The sequence below is a fragment of the Falco naumanni genome, chromosome 1 (assembly GCF_017639655.2).
Source record: "Falco naumanni isolate bFalNau1 chromosome 1, bFalNau1.pat, whole genome shotgun sequence".
Lineage (NCBI taxonomy): Eukaryota > Metazoa > Chordata > Aves > Falconiformes > Falconidae > Falco > Falco naumanni.
This window is the reverse complement of record NC_054054.1, coordinates 61,986,920-62,005,857: the sequence shown is the minus strand read 5'-3', so window position 1 is coordinate 62,005,857 and position 18,938 is coordinate 61,986,920. Positions and strand designations below refer to the sequence as shown.

Below are 18,938 nucleotides of genomic sequence, written 5' to 3'. Positions count from 1 at the left end.
GAATTTTCCCTCTCAGTTTTCAGAGGTTCAGAGGACCCCTCAAGTAGCTGGAGTGGGGTTTTTTTGAACTTAAATGATCTTCTAGAGAATTGTCTTTTCCACTATATCTGTCAGATTATTGTATGTCAGGAAAAATACTGTTAACCAAAATGTAATAGTATCAGGTGGTCATGTAAATTGATCAAATGCTTGACCTTTTTGCCAGTTCAATAGCTTCATTTTAAAGTTTTTACAGATTGGTGTTTTAGACACCCTATCAAGCAAACAAAAGCCATGTAGGCAAGTGCGTGGCTAGCTTTTTACCAGTGGCAGAAATGGTTAAGCAGATGAAACTGGTTTTGTATGTAGTTTAGAAGCTTTTGAATCACAATGTGTGTACATATGCTCCATGGCTCAATTTTGGTAAAGAGGAGATCTGTGCTGCCTCTTCCACAGTGAGTAAAGGTCATTATTTTGAGTTTCTGTATTATTGGAAAAGATGCATTGTGCATGCTTGGAAGGTCTGACAGAAGTGTGAGCACTGAATTTGCAGGGAGGAAGCCAAAAGCTAGAAATAAATAGATGATTGTTGGCAAATGTTCCTGTCCAAACTGAGGAATTCTTGGATGAAAGCACAGCATATCTGTGGGTTGTACCATCACAGAAAAAGAATGTAATTCATTTTTCCCCAGGGTGCCTCCGTTTGGTCTAGAATTGGAGATTAAGGCTCATGAAGTTGTTCTGGTTGTCAGTACCATGCTGCATGTCCCTCCTCAGATTTCTAAGTAACCTGATGTATGACCAGTGCAACATCATGGACCTGGAAGTGGCCTACTGCCAAAACTATACCCAGAAACACTGGGAAAGAGGCAGCACCACAAGGAGCAGGCTGCAGGCCAGAGGCATTATTGGGCACTTCATTGCAGGTGTCATTGATCCACAAGCATCTGAAGTGAGTGGTGATGGTTGAAGTAGGCTGATGTTACAGTATCTGTTTTTCCTTTCAAGAATATATTGTTTAAATAATATCCTGTCTGGTAGAACTCACAAAAATGATTACTAGAACACAGATGCAGCTGGAAGCACAACTCGGCAATGCTGGTGGAGAAGGTGCTGAACGGAGTACTCGGAATCTGAAGAAAAGCCTGAGAATTACCCACGGAAAGGGATTTTCCATTTCATATTTACATTTGTAAATAGGAGAATGCAGGGTGTAGGTGGTGTAAGTTATAGTAAAGGGAAAATGGAATTGAGTCATGTTTGTTACAGAGCTAGGAATAAGTGAAGCAGAATGTAACATTAGAGCTAACAAAATCACATTGTCATAAGTAGAAGAGGAAGTTGCTGGATTTAGCAAGGGACTGCTAGCCCTGCAGGGAATAAGGATATTGTGGTAGCAATGGGGTTGCCCTCTGCGTTGGGACTAATGATATACTAGATTCTTGCTAAAACATGTCCTGAGATAGTGCAGAAGCAGAGGTCCGGGGAATTCACTGGAATTTAATCCCAGGAAAAGGAAAGCAAAGGTATGACGGAACAGTGAAGATCAGTACGTGTATTAAAACCATTGCTATAAGGAGTCCCTTGGTGTATTTTCCCACTGAGGTATTCATGAAGTCATTTTGGTGATAGTATGTCCTGGCAGTAGCATTGGCATAAAGAGCTTTACCTGAAACTGAGAGAAAGGGGGAAAACTGCAGCCTCTACATCTGGAGGAGGGAACAGATCTGGGGAGTGGTAATACAATACTGGATAGATGAGTATGAGAAAGCAGAAGGGTGGTATGAGGTATTAGGTGTCAGTGACACCAGCTGTCAGGTGGTGTAGTTAATGAGTAAACTGCTTATCTCAAAAACTGCACATCTCAAGAAGTTTTCTTCTTCTGACTTCACTTATATTTTTGAAAACTGACAGAGGAAACCTAGGCAACAAAATGGAGGACCTAAAGTACTAGTGTGGACCCTGGAGACAAGGCATTCTGACAGGAACACAGCAGAATATCCATAGTTGGCGAATCACTGGTACTGGAGGGCGTTAACTATTCTTTAAACTGAGAATGTCTTTACTGGTGAAAGAACTAAATCAGAAGGACAAAGAGTCTTCAAAAATTCAAGTTGTGATTGTGTAATATGATGATGGCATAGTTTTGTCTTTGGGGCAGTCAAAACGTTTTTAATTTTCCAAAGCTGACTTTTTTTTTTTTTTTTTTTTAACATTAAAAATGCCCTAAAGAGAGTAAAGTATCTAAAAGGTCCAGGAATAAAAGCTGAGCAAAAGGGGCTACAGATATTTAGGAAATAACAGGACCGATTTAATCTAGCTATTTCTTACCATAGACCATAACAGCATATTCACATACCCACAAGCTAATACAGAATTACAGTCTTACAGGTGTTTGTTTTCAACCAAAAAAAAGTTAAAAAAAAATGTACCTGGTCCCTGTAGAAACTGTCTGATTTATTATTTGAGAAAGACACTGCCATGAAAATCTTGAGGGTTCTCCCATTAATGCTGTAATTTTCCCCATTTCCTCAATCCCTTGATAGGTACTGCATCTTCTTCCAGCAGTGCTTAATGCTTTTCTGCCTTGGTCTCTAAAGCTCTGTGCAATTCCAAGCTTCAGTTCTGAGGTGATTCCTTCCTACACGCTGCCGCATGCTCTCCCGTTGCCCAAGGCTGTCATGCCTTCAGTGCATTGGGTTTACCCTTCCCTATTTCTCCGTTTCTGCAATGCCATACAGCTTTCCAATCAACTGTCTGCCAACGGCTGTCCCTTCCTGCCCTCCCAGGTTTTTGTAAGAGAGTTAATTGCACAGCCAGTGAAGTAAAGACATTAAAGACTATTGCTTCTTTTCCGTGTGCCTAAAAACTGTGACGTGTCTTGGGCACTGCGTCACGCAAGGTACAAGCTAAAAGAAACGAGCTGAAATGCAGGCGTCCTATGTTTTTAGTATTTATTTGTGCTGCTTCCAATGGCTGTTGATAACGTAATACACTCCTCATATGTTCATTTGCTCCCAGTAAAATTGTATGGGTTTGTTGTAAGCTATTTGGAGTCCGCACCTTATCCTGCTGCCAGCTTGTACTTTATTATTACAACTTTATTATTACAACAAATACACCACTGAGGTATATAGTGAGTAAGTGACAGGCAGCATGCTCAGACGGGTGCGTCGTCACCCACCCTGTACTTCCCATCCGCCTGCCCCCAGTCACCTGCTCCCTTACGCAGCAGGATGGAGAAAGGCCTTTCCAGACAAGGTGCGGCCTTGCACCTCGCACTGCCACAAGGCCTGCCTACAGTCTCCCAAGGGCACAGCGCAATTAAAAATCACAATAGTTACGAAGCGAAAACTGGCGCCACGGGTTTGCTCGTAGTGTTGCCTAAGAGAGGCGATTTTACTTCACATTTCCGTGTGCGGAACTTCCCTCTTCTGGGAGTACGACGGAAAATCAGTTCCTCTCCTTCATTAAAAATAAAAAGGCGGCCCGGGGGGCGGTGCGGGGCCCCGGGGGGCGGTGCGGGTCCCGGGGGGGCGGTGCGGGTCCCGGAGGGGCGGTGCAGGGCCCGGGGGGCGGTGCATGGCCCGGGGGGCGGGGCAGGGCCCGGGGGGGCGGGGCAGGGCCCGGGGGGGCGGTGCGGGTCCCGGAGGGGCGGTGCAGGGCGGTGCAGGGCCCGGGGGGCGGTGCAGGGCCCGGGGGGCGGTGCAGGGCCCGGGGGGCGGTGCAGGGCCCGGGGGGCGGTGCAGGGCCCGGGGGGCGGTGCAGGGCCCGGGGGGCGGTGCAGGGCCCGGGGGGCGGTGCAGGGCCCGGGGGGCGGTGCAGGGCCCGGGGGGCGGTGCAGGGCCCGGGGGGCGGTGCAGGGCCCTGCCGCTGGCCGCCGCCTCCCCGCGCTGACAGGCGGGGCGGTGTCATGTGGGCCGCCGCCCCGGGAAGCGCCGTGCCGAGCCGAGCCAGGAAGGAGGATGGCGAGCTGGGGCTGCGTGCTGCTGCCGCCCGCCGCGCTGCTCGTCGCGGCGCAGCTCGTCTGGGCACCGGACCCGGTGAGCCTGGCGGCGCGAGGGAAGGGGGCAGCGCGGATCGGATCGGCCTCGGCCCGCTCCGGGGGAGGTGGCGGGGTGCGGTGTGGTGCGGGCGGCCCTGCCAGAGGGGCTGGCGGGCCGGGGCTGTGCGGGGAGCCGGGCGCTCCGCGCTGCCCCGCGCAGGAGGCCGGGCGAGCCGGGAGGTCACGTCTGTGACATTGAAGTGGCGTCCCCCTGCCCTCACGGGCCCAGGCACTTGTAAATGGCTCCTCCGGCAGCCGGCGCGGCCGCGGCACCGGTTACCAGCCTGGCGTTAATCGGGTGTGTTCTACAAGGCCCTGTTCGTCCCTGCGTTCGGTCCCACTTACACCTGTAACGTGACTGTCCTAACGCTGCACCCCAGCAGCGGCCGTCGCAGCCGAGGTCGGGAGGCGCTCGCCAGAAGCGCCCACGCGTTTGGGTCCGGTTGGTGTGTGCCAGGGTGGGCCGTGCAGGTGGGACTGGGCTGTCGGGTTTTCTTGGTTTGGATTTTTTAACTGATAAGTGAAGTATTTAACTTCTGGTGGAATCGTGAGGTGGGTGGGTGTGGGGTGCGTGTTTGGAACAGGCTGGCATCCGTCTCCTCGGCTGGTAAGCAGCTGCTCCTTCTTCCCCGTGTGTTGGCTGTGCCCGAGGCACTCCTCTGGCTCTCCAGGTCCTGCATCTCCTCATCCTCTGTGAAGAGGACAGGTTTTTAACCATCTCTGTATTTCAAAATAGTCTTTTGCAAAATGTTTATAAATATTTGGAGAACATACTACTTCTTATATTTTTTTGGTGTTTGCTCTAAAGCTTTTCCTAGCAAATTATATGGATTTCAGGAAAATTAGTATAGGTTTGGGGAGAAGGGAGAACTGCAGGAAAGGCTTTAAAGGACTGTGGACATCTGGGTGATCCATGTTCCCTTAGCATCCTGACTACACAGAATTAAGCCCTCTTCTCTGCTCCCAATCCCATTTTTCCTCCCAAGAACAGCTTCCCAATATTACAAGCCAGCACCAGCTTTAGAACACCGTCAGAATTTTAACAAAAGCTTCCCAGGGTGTGGAGTTGGGGAGAAAGTGCCAGCTATCAGCAGAGCCTGTCATTAGAGCTTGATTTTGCATTTGATTGCACTTGGTACATCTTTGCATTTGCACAATATCCACTGGGTGTCCAGCTTGCCGGCTGTGCTGCCGTGTAGCCAGGTATCAGGCTTGGATATTTTACTTTCATTTGAGGTGCCGGAATGATGCATCATTTGCTGAAGAATGAACAAAGATTATTGTCTTCCTATGTACAACTGGTTGGGTTCTATTCGTTAACAAAGTACATAGAAGCTAAATGCCATGAATTACGTCTCAGTGGTGCAGACTGTCAGTGCTTTTAGCCTTCAGTTAGGCCCCCTCAACCACACTTAACTTTCTGTCCAAACTGCAGTTTAAATTGGCTTTGTTCCCATTTCTTCAGTGCTACAAGAGGTGTTCAGAAAGGTGAATGGCACTGGGGCTGCTGCTGCACGACCAAGTGTTGCATTGGCATCATCCCATAAGGGGAGAAGAGCAGAGAGAAAAATATGTTTGACCACAGAGTTCATGGACCAAAGGATGCTATGTATAACAGATCACTGTGTCTGAAAGAGATTGAATGCTAGATCCTTACACTATGGAATCATATTTCATAGCTCAGAGATATCATTTTATATATTTTTTTTTTAAATGTGAAGCTGAGAAACACCAAATACCAAGGAAGGATGCTAGAGATCGTCCACCTCAAAGCTGTTTTTGAGGGTAATAAAGAAAGTGCTGGCATTCTTTAGACTGGACAAGCTACATTCAGCCTATTTCGTGTGAATGAAATTAGGCTAGGTTTTAAAATATTTACTCAGCAGTTGTTAAACCATGCATTAATTTTCTTTACTGCAGTGAATAATAACTTTTATTACTTGATTTTTTCCTCCAGGTAGCAATTAATCCTGAGAGTTCACTAGCTGTTTTGTTAGTGTTCTGCTCTAATTTTTTTTTTCCTCATTCAGGTGGTCATAACATAAATCTTCTGTGCTTCTTCCATTTTTTCTTATGATTTCTGTCTTTTCCCCATACCATGCTCTCTTTCTCCTCCACTCTGTTCTCTTTCTTTTACTATTTTGATCCTGTGCTGCTATGCACCCATTTTTGTATCATTACATGCAGATGTGAAAGTCAGCAGTACATCGGATAATCAAAATATGCAACCTACTGTAACAGGTGATTTAAAAAAAGAAAAGAGTATTTAATCACTAGTCAAGAATACCCGTATTCCTTTTAGGGGGTTCAATGCATGGTTGAAAAGCAAATTTACAGTGATGACCCCCTGTTGGCAGCTAGCTTCCGCTAGCTTTTGCTAGGAGACCAGGTCTGGGTTGTCATGTTGGAAACTCGGGGCCATCCTCTCATGCTGGAAGGCTGCTTCTGCTTCTCTCAGACAGCACTTGTTGTTCTTCCACTATCAAGCGTCTGCAGAGGGGAGGATCTTGCTGACCACAGCAGTAACTTCATAGCTGCTTATTTCAGTCAAGTGATGGGAAGTGCCTGGTGGTTTTTCTGTCGCTGTAAGAAAATTCTTTAGGTGTCTTTTTTTTTTTTTTTAACCTTGTCAGAAAAGTTTGCAGTTAGTCTTTAGCTGATTGCAAAAGTTAACAATTTTTTTGTTCCTCATTAGAACTTTGTACAAACAACAAAAAAAGAAACTAAAAATCCCCCACATCTAGTTTTCTGGTTGTCTTGACATCTTCTTTAATTACTGCTTATGTGCCAGCATATAATAGTTTACCTAAAGAAACTGTTAAGTCTTGGCTTTCTTCAGATACCTCAGTCAATGCTAGCAGTTTTAGAAGATACATAGTCTTTTTGTTTCTTTAGCTATACATAGACAGGTGAGAAGTCAAAAATTACTGATATGTAAGGAGGGAACGTTTTCTCTGTCTCTCTCCCTTAACTCTCCCTTTAACTGTTGTTTTCCTCAGCTTATTTGTAGCTTAGGTTACAAAGGGCTAGGAAGGTAAAAATAGCTTCAAATACAAGATTAAAATCTCAGGAGAGAGCATCAGGAGTGTCACAACATTTAGCACCTGGAACATCACTTAAAATCCTCTGAAATCAGCTTGCATGGTTGCCACTGTTTGCTCTGTGTACACATAGTTGATACTATCAACATAGCAGCTGATATCGACAGATCAACTGAACTTTCATCCATTTCATATAATTTTTTGTTACAGGCTTTTGTGTATCAAGAAGCGTATTTTAACAGCAGGTATTTCCGGAAGGTCCAAATCTGTGCATCCGTTGCTGTAGGGTGTAAATACAACGTCACTTCTGATTTATTTTAGTATTGCAGGATTGAATACAAGACAATGGTATTGGTATTGTTCAGTATTTGCTTGGCTTTGCACAAAGCCTCTGACTTTGGTTGCCTAATTAGTCATCTGATATCCTCCTGTACCCTCCTTGTTTTGAAATTTCCTCATTTTGAAAATTAAATGGCCTCTTGTGTTTGACCTTTTGTTCCAGCTATGCAAAGGCTATAACTGCACTGCAGTGTAATCTATGAAACGCATAGCTGCTGGTTGTATACCTTCATCTTGTGTGTAGGGAAACCAAAATTCATCTCATGCCTTCTCCCAGCTATGGGAAACAATACAAAAAGAAAACAAACCCCACTTTAAAATTTCTGTTTCCAGTTGTAAGAAATTATGCCAGTGTTTGAAGTCCATGGCGTTGTGTAAGACATTGTGTTTTCTAGATTAATGCGTTAAAAACAGATAATGTGATTAGCCCAAAGAGAACATGGACATTAGTTAGCTTGTTTGTCTCGGGTACATAGCTGCTAGAGCTTGTCTCAGGTTTTACTGCAGTCTGAACGCATTATAAGGACACATTAGTAATCTAATTAGTATAGCCAAATAAATATTGGAAACTGGGGGCAGGGGTGGGGGGGGAGGGAAGTGATGGCAGGATCCCTACATACTTTTGTTTCTGTTCTGTCTCCCAAACACTTGTGCTTTGGGAGCCTTTGTATGGACTCCTGGAAGAGTATGTATGCCTTTCCTTTTTCCTAGTGGGACATGCTGTGCTCTTACGAGCTTACTAATCTGCTCACATAGCTTGGGGACCAGATCTGGTTTGCTCTCAGCTGGCTTGAAGCCCATGTGGCTAGCAGGCATTTGCTTACGTTTCATTGGGTAAAACATGCAATTATAATTGTGGCAGGTATACGCGTATGTTTATGTACGTATGTGCATGCTTTCTGTAATTGATGGGAAAACGCACTTGCATTCACTCTGAGTACACCTAGATACAGTTCTCAAACTGTCATTTCTAACTAGCCATGCTTACAGGAATGAGGGTAACTAGTTATATTCCTGAAACGCGACTCTCATAATATTTAGCACCAGTTCAGCAGCATTTTTCGACACTAAATAAAAAGTCATGCTGTATAGCTCATTCCTCCCGCTGAGTAATTTGCCCAAAGTTCATTGTGCTTTCTCTGCCCCAGCTACACAGCGAAGCTTAATGCTGAGCATGATTGTGAAAGACACTATAAAATGAGGTGATGAATTGAATGAATGGTACAAACTGTCCCATACTGAGATTAAAGGTTTCTGACTAAAGAATACGCTTTTGAAGTGCTCTTCATTGAATCATACAAACCCATTTTTACTCAGTATATTTATTGTAAACTTGGACTTGCCTTGGATGACATTAGGCAAGTTGTCTGAAGGTCCTGTCAGACAGCACGGTGAAGTTGCTGTTTGTCCCCTACCTCTTGTATTCTTCTCTGCACCCTTTCCAAAGTCTCAAGGCTTTCTCTTCCTTTATTATCAAATCATCATGAATTGAATTAACTGACTAGTCCTAAAGGTTTAATTCAAACCGAAGTCTGCTAGAATAACAAATTGTTTTAACAAAAGCTAAATAGTAATGTTTCACTGTCTTTACAGTATGGAGAAGAGTGCAGGAGTAAAACATACCCTCCTTCAGGACCAACGTAAGTAATCTGATTCAACTTGTCTAACAAATTACAGAAAGGTAATGATTTGCAAGACTGAACAGCTTTTTATTGTAACTTATTCCTGTTGCAGATCTAGAAAATGCTAATTTCAGGTGGGGAGCACCTATTTCGTCAAATGTTTTTTTCAAAACCTTCTTTAAATTTGAACTCTGGTACTTATTTTTCAGGTTCAAAGGGAATGTACCCACATATGTCATAAATCTTGATTTACCTCCCAGCAAAAGATGGGATAACTTGATGCACGACAAAAAGACAGAGGTATGAAGTGCAGAGCTTGCTTTGAAGCTCAGCAGGTATAGAACTAGCATGTGGCCTCTTATTTTGAAAAAAGGTTTAGGAAGGAATTAATACCTGTGCTAAAATTCTCTGAAAGGAGTAATATTTCTGGTTGACTTTTTTTATTATGATACTAGACTAAGATAATTGCTTGAGTAAAACTTTCTTCTGTTCGACACTTGAGCTAGCAGCATCAAACATAGAGGCACTGATGTTTGGGATGTAGAGGAATAAAAATCAGTGTGGCATAAAGCAGGCTTTTGTTTATCAGAGTTCCTTAGTCATGAAGCAATACAGAGCAAAGGGGGAGGACCACCAAAGGGACAGCCTCAGTAAACTGAAGTGAAACCCAGACAGCATCCCTTCTCCTCTGCACATCCCTGCTTCTCTCAAAACACAGCATGAGATGATGAAATGGCAAGGGCAAAACGAAGAACTTCCTGCCCTTTTCAGGGATGCTGGCTGCAGCACTGGTGTTTACACAGAAGAAATAATTTTAAAAATACTCGAGCCTATGAAAGTGAGCATTGATGGGAGTTTTGATCTGCTGGAGGGCAGGAAAGCTCTACAAGGGATCTGGACAGGCTGGACCGATGGGCCAAGGCCAATTGTATGAGGTTCAGCAAGGTTCAGTGCCAGGTCCTGCACTTGGGTCACACCAACCCCGTGCAACGCTACAGGTTTGGGGAAGAGCAGCTGGAAAACTACCTTGCAGAAAACGAACTGGGGATGTGGGCTGACAGCTGGCCTGATAATGAGCCAGCAGTGTGTCCAGGTGGCCAAGGAGGCCAACAGCATCCTGGCCTGCATCAGAAATGATGTGGCCAGCAGGACAAGGGGTGTGATCATCCCCCTGAACTCAGCACTGGTGAGTCCACACCTCGAATACTGTGTTTGGTTTGGGGCCCCTCACTTCAAGGACATTGAGGTGCTGGAGCACGTCCAAAGGAGGGCAACAAAGCTGGTGAAGGGTCTAGAGAACAAGTCTGATGAGGAATGGCTGAGGGAACTGGAGAATGTTGTTTAGCCTGGAGGAGACTTGGGAGACCTTATCGCTCTCTACAGCTACCTAAAAGGGGGTTGTAGCAAGTTGGGTGTTGGTCTCTTCTGCCAAGTAGCAAGCGACAGTACAAGAAGAAATGGCCTCAGGTTGCAACAGGGAAGATTTAGATTGGATGTTAGGCAATTTTTTTTCACTAAAAAGGTTATCAAGCATTGGAACAGGCTGCCCAGGGAAACTGGAAAGGTTAAGTCACCATCCCTGGTGGTATTTAAAAGGTGTGTAAATGTGGTGCTTAGGGACATGGTTTAGCGATGGACTTGGCAGCGTTAGGTTTATGGTTGGACTCGATGATCTTAAGGGTCTTTTCCAATCTAATGATTCTATGAATCTGTTTGAAACTACTTAGAACAGCTCGTCTGACAGTTTCTGAAAATTCAATTTAGTAATGCTTAATTTCTCAAAAATGGCCAGGGATTTTTGCTGTATCCCTGCTGACTTTGACCTTTCAACTCTGAAAGCCAGACAAGTTCTACTTACAGCATAGTATTTATTTTAAAAGTCTCATTTCAGCCAGTGGGTGTTGGAAGCTTCAGGTTGCACCTGAAGGGTTTTCTCTCTCATGTATTTTGGAGTTAGATCACATAGAGTGGTACTTTATTTTTGGCCATTCACATGTAAAGCATGTACTTTTATTAGTCTTCAAGAACATCAGTGCTTAAGTGAAGAGCTTTTAATTCACATTTTTTAAGATAAAGAGTGCAAAATATTAAAATGCAATCGAAGGAGCAGAAGATGAGGATGGCTTTTTCCTGTAATTTGTTTTCTCTGGTAGAGGGATATACTGGAGCTAATCTAGAAAGTTACTTGAATAAAGCTTGAAGAGTGATCTTTAATGGGAGCTGGGGTTGTTTTTCTTACCAAGAACACCACATTTAGCATTTTCTTTAAGTAAGTATTTTTCCAACAAATGTGTTTTTGAAAAGTATGTAAAGGAGTTCTGTTATTCTAGTAATCATTATTATCAAGATCTTCTATTCAGCAAAAGCCCTTGTTCTTTTTAGCTGAAGACTGTGGTCCAGAATATTAAAGATATAGCAAATACCTTCTTCCCCAGCGGCAAAGTTGTTGACATAGTGGATAACAAAATAGTAAGTATTTTCAGCTTAATTATTTTCTTGCTGTATGCTCAGACTACCAGAATTAGAATGCTACTAAATTTGGCAATTAAGAACTTTACAAGTGATAATTCTTCCTCTTCCAGTACAAAAATGCTGTTTTGAAGAGTTACTCTGAAATTTTGCCTCCTTGCCTAGTCTGAATTATGCAGGGCGGGGGGGGGGGGTGTGGGGGGTGTGTGGAAATCAAGTTTTGAAAAGTGTAATAAATGTCTGATTACAGGGGCAACTTTGACTAGGCCTCATCTTAAAAAAATAGTTTGATTCTGCTTAAAATACGCTTTGGTGTAGAATCAGGACAGGGAAAACAGTGTAGCACTAGAGACTGCATAAGGTCAGATCTTTCCCTCATCTTTATTTACAGCAGCCTTAGGTCATGCTGGCCACTCTTCATTTTTATTCTGATGTGCCTGAGTGGGGTTGACATAAAGGTAGCACATACAGGTGGTCATAGCAATGTGTGAAATTTAGGGATTCACTCAAACACTGATGCCAAGCTCAGTTCCAGTTGAGCTCTTAACATAGGAGTCCTGCTTCACTCTGTTCCAGCTGTTGCTGCTCACAATAATTAGGATACTATGCTAACTTTGCTCACATGTCATATTTTGATAAGTAATAGTTTTTACTTTCCCTAGGAATGTACTTGTCTTCCAGGTGCTCTACAAATATCCTCAAGTTCTACAGACTGGACAGGAATTAAATACTTAATTTAGTAGTTGTGAGAAGGATGTACCTATTGGGGAGAAGTTTGCTTTAAGTAACAAAATAACATATATTTACATGAACAACATACAAAAAGCTTTTCCTTTCAGGCTCATCTGACCGCCACGCTTCCTTATCCTTTCAATGAAGAACTCCAAGGGATTGCAAATTCATCTGGGATTCCTTTGGGTAATAGTTTCCAACACTTTATTAACATAGTGGAAAAGTAGAAATCCACACTCGTTCAAAATCAGCACGTGTAACAATCTGCAGTATAGTTGTAGTCATCTGTGACTTTAACAAATACATTATTAATTACATGCATAAAGCAATAAAGGCAGAAAGCGGCCAAGGGATTCTGATCCTTCTACTTGCCTTTCAGGAAGCTCTTGATTTTGCTGAACTGGTCATTTCAAAGATCAAATGAGATTAAAACAAAATTTCTTAAGAGAAATACAGAATGCTGAACTTTGCAGTATGCTTTTTTCTAACTATTTTTTTCTGTTCATTGAAAAAGTTTGAAATTATTGAACTTTGTTTCTTTTTGTTCTAGGGGAAATTGTTATTTTTAACATCTTTTATGAAATCTTTACTGTATGTACATCAATAGTGGCGGAGGATAAAACAGGTAATGCAACCCAGAACAGTATTAACAACATTCTTTTTGGAGAGGGTCCACGTCAATTACACAAACATAGTCCTCAACTGCAGGCAAGAAGGTCTAATAGAAAAGACTAAAAACAATGATAATAAAAATAATAAAAAGGTATTTCTTGAGAAGGGAATAAGAGATCATGGGTGTCTTCAGTGAAAAAAGGGGAAAAATACTTTCAGAGATGGCTTGCTTTTGGTTTTGTTGGTTTTTTTTTGGGGGGGGGTTGTTTTGATGTTGTTTGGGTTTTTTTGATAGGTGGCAATTAATTTTCTAGGGGAAAGAAACACCAGACAGACACCTGATACCTACTCAGTGCCATGAGGGATTCTAGTGCATCTGTTTTGCATCTAGTTTCTGCCTATCACATATGTATGGTGCTGGACAAAATGGACAGTCTGTTTTAAAAGAGACTGTTTCATTCTCTTACTCAGTTCTGCAGCCCTTGTCTGCACCTGTCCAGCTTAGGAAGTTTCTGAGGGATTCTCAGAAGGCTTACAGACACCTCAAAGAGGAAGCTCAAGGTATTACCGTTGCGTTAAGACTGAGGCACCTGAGGCTGAGATGACAGCAGTTTACAAGATTACTTGATTTTGATTACGGCAAAACACTTCTCTGATCCAAAAAAAACCCACCATATATCTGTGCTTGTGAAAAGGCCAACTAGGCAATGGTATTTTCCCAGCTTACTTTCCCAGCTGCTTTTCCTGTTTGCTCATTTCCTGCTTTTCTAAGCTGAAATTTATGTCTCTTTATTTAAAAAATTATATTTATTTATTGTTATGTAGGGAAGCTGTACCATGCCAGAAACTTGGATTTTGGACTCTTTCTTGGGTAAGTACCTAAACTTGTGCCTTTTTTTTAAAAAAAAAAAAAGAAAAAAAAACCAATAAAAAAACAAACCAAAGAAAAAGCTAGCTGAACTTGAAATTTCTATGCTCATCCTTTGAGTCAAATGATGAACTGGATGTTGTCAAGACTGTGACAAGTAATTCTGCATTGTATGTTGTGAAAAAAGGCTAAAACGAGCAACAGGATTGTTCTGCAGATTTTATGTCAAGCTACTCTGAGAGTGTCAGGAATGACTTTGTAAAACAATTGTGTTCAGTGTTAATTAGTGTTTTCTCAGCTCGAACCAAAAAACCTCCATGTAACCTTATCTCTGAGGTGCAGTATATTTTGTTCTTTATGTGATGGGACAGAAGCATCAATTTTAGTGTGTGGAATGGCATTGGATTGGAGCCTGGTTTTGAGGTTGTGGGGTTTTTCCACATTATCCCCCTACCTTCTGTGCTGTGCTTTGCTGACACTTCCCATCATTCATCATTTCTCCTCGGGGGCCAGTGATTTGTATTCCACTGATTTAACATTATCACTCATTTGGATACAAACTCTGTAGTTTGTTGCCCAGCACTGGATTCTCCTTTGGTTCTCATTTCATACCTCATGATCAGGTAGCTCAGTGTTTGCTTTCATTATCCCAGTATATTTTGTAATGTCACTCATCCAGATGACTCTCAGTGCCCAGATGGAATTTAAATATCCATCTTCATTAAAATTATTACCTGCCTATCAAAAATTCAATTGTTTTCAGCTGTGACTCCACCTGTCCGTTGCTTTGGCTTGTAATGAGTTTCTCCCACTTCTCAGAAATACTGGGAACGTGCTTCCTGAAAATCAGGGCAACTTTCAAAGCTGTTCCCAGAACCTGGATTGATTCCAGAGAATGTAATGGTCTGCTAAGTGTTCTTTAGCACCCTCTTGCCTGCAAACTGTTCTGGTTTATTTTACAAACCCAAATTGGGACTTCCCTTTATGCAGAATAAATTCAGTAGTTTGTGGTTTTTCTCCCTTTGAAAAGTAAGAATTTGAGGGAACCAGCTCATTCTGCTGCAGAACAAGCTACACATGCTTTGAGGATACAGTCGGTTTGGTGTCACAGGCAGTACCCTCAGCAGCCTCCCTTTATCGGGAGGAACAGAACAAAGTTACGTGTGCTCAAAACAAACCAGCTGTAATGGTGGTGCTGTTTAATACTGTGCTTTGTGTGAACAAAACTTGGTTCTTTTCACTGACTGCCTATGTGTTTAGATTTCCTAGTTCTCCCTTACTGCTGCTGCTTAGGTAGCAGCTACTGAGCAGTGGTGTTGGCTGTTGTGAGTAAGATCAGAGGACAGGCATCACATATGGAAAATCTGCGTGCTGTGAAGGGAAGTTCTAAAAGCTACTGAGAGAGGGAAATTTTAAATGCAGTGCTGTCTTCTGCAGGTGGGATGTTAAAAATAATTCCTGGACTTTAACTCGGGAACTGAAGCCTCTAGTGGTAAACTTGGACTTCCAGAGAAACAACAAAACTGTATTCAAGTCTACAAATTTTGCAGGATACATAGGCATGGTGTCTGGAGTCAAACCAGTAAGTATGGGGAGGGGGCCTTGTCAATTTGTTAATAATTCTTCAGACTTGCCTTTAAGATGTAAATTTTTCTGCTTTCATCCTGTCTTGGGATGTTTTTTAATAAATTACCTCATAATTATTCTGGTACACAGTATAGCTATTTGAAGAAAGGTAAAATAAGACAATGCTGCACTCTTCCTTGTGAAAGGAGATTGCCTAAATGAGATATTTATGTTTGGAAAATTCTTAAAAACAATGTTGAATTCTGAATACGAACAGGAGCGAATACAAAGTGCTCAAGTGGTTGGAATTTATTGATAGCAAATAGATACTGCTGTGATCCCAGAGGTAAAATGACATACTTGTGCTATTTTAATTCTTTTTCCAGTCCTTCTTGGAAAATTTCCAAGTCCTATATGGCAAGATTATTTTTTTTTTTTAATAGGCACCTGAAATCTGGGGTTTATCTACATCTTAAAAACCAGCAGTACAGAACTATACCAGGGTCTCCAGCTTACCACAACTACTCCTTTTCTACATGCTTTGCCTTTATCCTCTATTATAGATGGACCTTTTCATAGTAGAGCATTTCTGGTGTAAATCCCTGCACTGTATATTCATTTATTGTTGTCTTCTGGTCAAATAAATTGGAAAGAGTCCATTTTGAAAATGACCTAGTGTAGCTGAATTCTGCTTTCCTCTGAAAGAAACACTCGTTGAAGACGACTGGTATTTGAGTTTGAATTGCACGTTTAAAGTAGCACGGATTGAATTGTGTACAGCTGCATGCCCATATGAACAGCAATCACGTATCTGGGTGTACTCAGCACTTGGACTTATAGTATCTTATTTCAAACTGGAATAGTTTTCAGAGGTCTGAGAAGAATGTTACATACAGCAGGGGAAGGAAAACTGGTAATTCAGTGATGCAAACGAGGACCAAGCGAAAAATGGCAACAGGCTTGACTTGCTTAGCATAAAAGCATGGTTTGCTGGATTGTTGTGCCAGGTCAGAAAATGATGAATTACCACTTCTACTTACTCAAGCAGTGATAAATTATGTTCTCCACATGGGCTTGATCTTGCAGCCTATTACTCAAAGAGGAAGAGTGACAAATGAGAAATTCAGTTGGCACGTAAATTGCAATGCGGCCTCTTGTATATCACTGGTATTAATGGACTGGTGATGGATGAAGGTTGACTTGTTTAATGCTTTTCAGGACTTGTTCACTCTGACAATGAATGAGCGTTTCAGTCTTGATGGTGGCTATGTTGGTGAGTAATGCTCGTTTCTTTTATTATTTCTGCACAAGTTTTCCAAACCTTGACCATACCGGTTACCTTTAATAAACAGGCACGCAAATGGTGAAAGGATTCCAGATGAGCAGGATAAAGCACGCTTCATTTTAAAGGCTGTGAAAGTTAGAATAGCATGGGTGAACTTTTTATAAACACATTATTGTAACCAGTGTCATTTTGCAGGAATCTTCGAATGGTTTCTCGGTAGAAGAGATGGTATGTGGATGGGCTTTCTTACAAGAACAGTGTTAGAGAATGCTACAAGGTATTCCCCCCTCCTCTACATAGTCTGCTGCTTTAATCTGCTTTGCTTTCAACTGGCATGAATACTGTAGATGTACGCTTAGTGTGTAATGAAACAGGTCGAAGCCTTGACATTAAATAGTTCTGGATTTGCTGGTACTCGGGGGGGCAGGGGGGAGGCATCACACGTGATCCCTTAAATTTCCTCAGATTGTTTTCTTGGATTTTCCCCCTGCAATGAACTAATTGCAGAATGGCATCAAAACACATCCATCAGATATTAGTATATTACAGGAAGTGAACAGCAACAAAGCTGTAGTGCAGTAAATGAATTAGATGGAACATGACAGAGCGTGTCATTTTATTCCTATTTTAAATGTAGATAAAGTGCAAAGACCACCTCTCAACACTATATTTTAAGTACAAAGTGAGTGAAGGATCTTTGCTTAAATGTGTTCCCTCGTTGTGATACAATCTCCTCATACGTGCATGAAAGGGGAAGAAAGGTGTAACTACCCAAACTTCTCCTGGGTTTGTGAAACTCTTTCTTCAGTACTGGAACCATTTATAACATTTAATAGTCCAACACTGCTTTCTTGTCTGCAGTTACCAGGATGCAAAAGACAAACTGGCAAAAACAAGGCTGTTGGCTCCAGCTTACTTTATACTGGGTGGAAAAAATTCTGGAGAAGGATGTGTAATAACTCGTTCCAGGACAGCTACTCTGGATATCTGGGAGTGAGTATGCTTGACCTGACACCTGACTCAGCCTTCCAGAAGAAGACAGGTTCCATCAATACTTACTTGTGTTTCTTGTAACTTTTGTTGTGCAAGTACAATTTAAAATTGTTCTAAATTCTAGAATGTTGTGCAAGAATTGTTGTGCAAGCAATTCTTCAGCATCATTGAAAAATACCACAGCAAACCTAAAACTAAATCTGGCTGTACATAGTATATACTATATATGTACTTACACAAATGTGTACCTCTTTTCCAGCCTTGATATCAAGAAAGGCACATGGTACGTGTTAGAAACAAACTATGATCGCTGGAAGCCTCCGCTAATCTTGGATAATCGTAGAGCTCCTGCAATGAAATGCCTGAACCAGACAATGCAAGAGGTAAACATCCTCTGAATACCCCATCTTGCTGTTCTGAAACTCCCAAGTTACAATACTGATCTGTCACAGGCAGGAGCATTCAGGGCATTTGCAGGCACCGATGTCGTGACAGAGGTGGCTGGTTTGTGACAATTTGTCAGTGCTTCTGGTTAATAAAGTACCAGCTGGCTCTTTACGCAGATGTTTTTTAGTTTTAGGCTTTCTCTTCATCAGGGTGGGTTTCCTGCGAGCATGTTCTGTGGCTGCATACGCAGGGGGATAGACCTGGAGATACTTTGGGAGAGATTTTCAGTGTTTCCTGGGCTGTTTTATCACCAGTGAAATTCAAACACACACTGTCAGGCAGCAGATGCTGCTGCTCAAGAGTCCCATGCTGTACTGAGATCTGGTCTGCTCAAGTCTTTGCAACCCATGTTCTTCTGATCTCAAGATGTACGGGTATCATGTATTCTTAAAGCTTTATCTTATTATCTGTTGAGCAGTAAAAAAGTTACAGTTCTCAGCATTTACACTAACGGGTTAATGTCCCTTAACATCAATGTATTTTTTTCTTTCAGAACATCTCCCTACCAACAATTTATGATGTTCTTTCCACAAAACCTGTCCTCAATAAGGTAATGCTTCTATTTTTGTGGAAAGTTTAGAGTGAGGGGCAGACCACTAACTACTGTACTCCTAAGGAAGAGGTCACAGGGGGTGTTAGGTGAAAACATGCATGTAAGAACAAAACGGATTCCACATTACTTAGTAAAAGCAAATGTAACTGCTGGAATAGCTGTTTTCCAAAGGCCCTACAGCTTTAAAACTCTGAGCAGCCTGAGCCCTTTCCTCATAGCTGGCTCCAGCTTGAGGCAGCATTTGCACTACAGACATCTAAAGGAGCCTTCCAACCTGAATTAACCCGTGATACATGCCTTTGTAAGTAGCACGGAACAAACTAATATACCTCATGGTTTAGCCATAGTGCAGGCATGTTCTTGCAACAGAAGATGCTGTAGTCTGAA

The 18,938-nt window shown here is 42.4% G+C and overlaps 1 protein-coding gene across 1 annotated transcript in view; it reads left to right on the top strand.

The window, feature by feature from the left end:
• The first annotated feature begins 3,876 nt into the window (after positions 1 to 3,876).
• ASAH1 (N-acylsphingosine amidohydrolase 1) overlaps positions 3,877 to 18,938 on the top strand; it is a 16,136-nt gene continuing 1,074 nt past the window's right edge. The window contains exons 1-13 of the mRNA XM_040596825.1: positions 3,877 to 4,022; positions 8,998 to 9,044; positions 9,236 to 9,326; positions 11,409 to 11,495; positions 12,335 to 12,413; positions 12,778 to 12,852; positions 13,665 to 13,710; positions 15,145 to 15,289; positions 16,492 to 16,546; positions 16,754 to 16,835; positions 17,420 to 17,551; positions 17,811 to 17,934; positions 18,492 to 18,548. Of these exons, the coding sequence (XP_040452759.1) occupies positions 3,945 to 4,022; positions 8,998 to 9,044; positions 9,236 to 9,326; positions 11,409 to 11,495; positions 12,335 to 12,413; positions 12,778 to 12,852; positions 13,665 to 13,710; positions 15,145 to 15,289; positions 16,492 to 16,546; positions 16,754 to 16,835; positions 17,420 to 17,551; positions 17,811 to 17,934; positions 18,492 to 18,548 (1,098 nt within the window). The 5' untranslated portion in view covers positions 3,877 to 3,944. The remainder of the gene's footprint in view (positions 4,023 to 8,997; positions 9,045 to 9,235; positions 9,327 to 11,408; positions 11,496 to 12,334; positions 12,414 to 12,777; positions 12,853 to 13,664; positions 13,711 to 15,144; positions 15,290 to 16,491; positions 16,547 to 16,753; positions 16,836 to 17,419; positions 17,552 to 17,810; positions 17,935 to 18,491; positions 18,549 to 18,938) is intronic.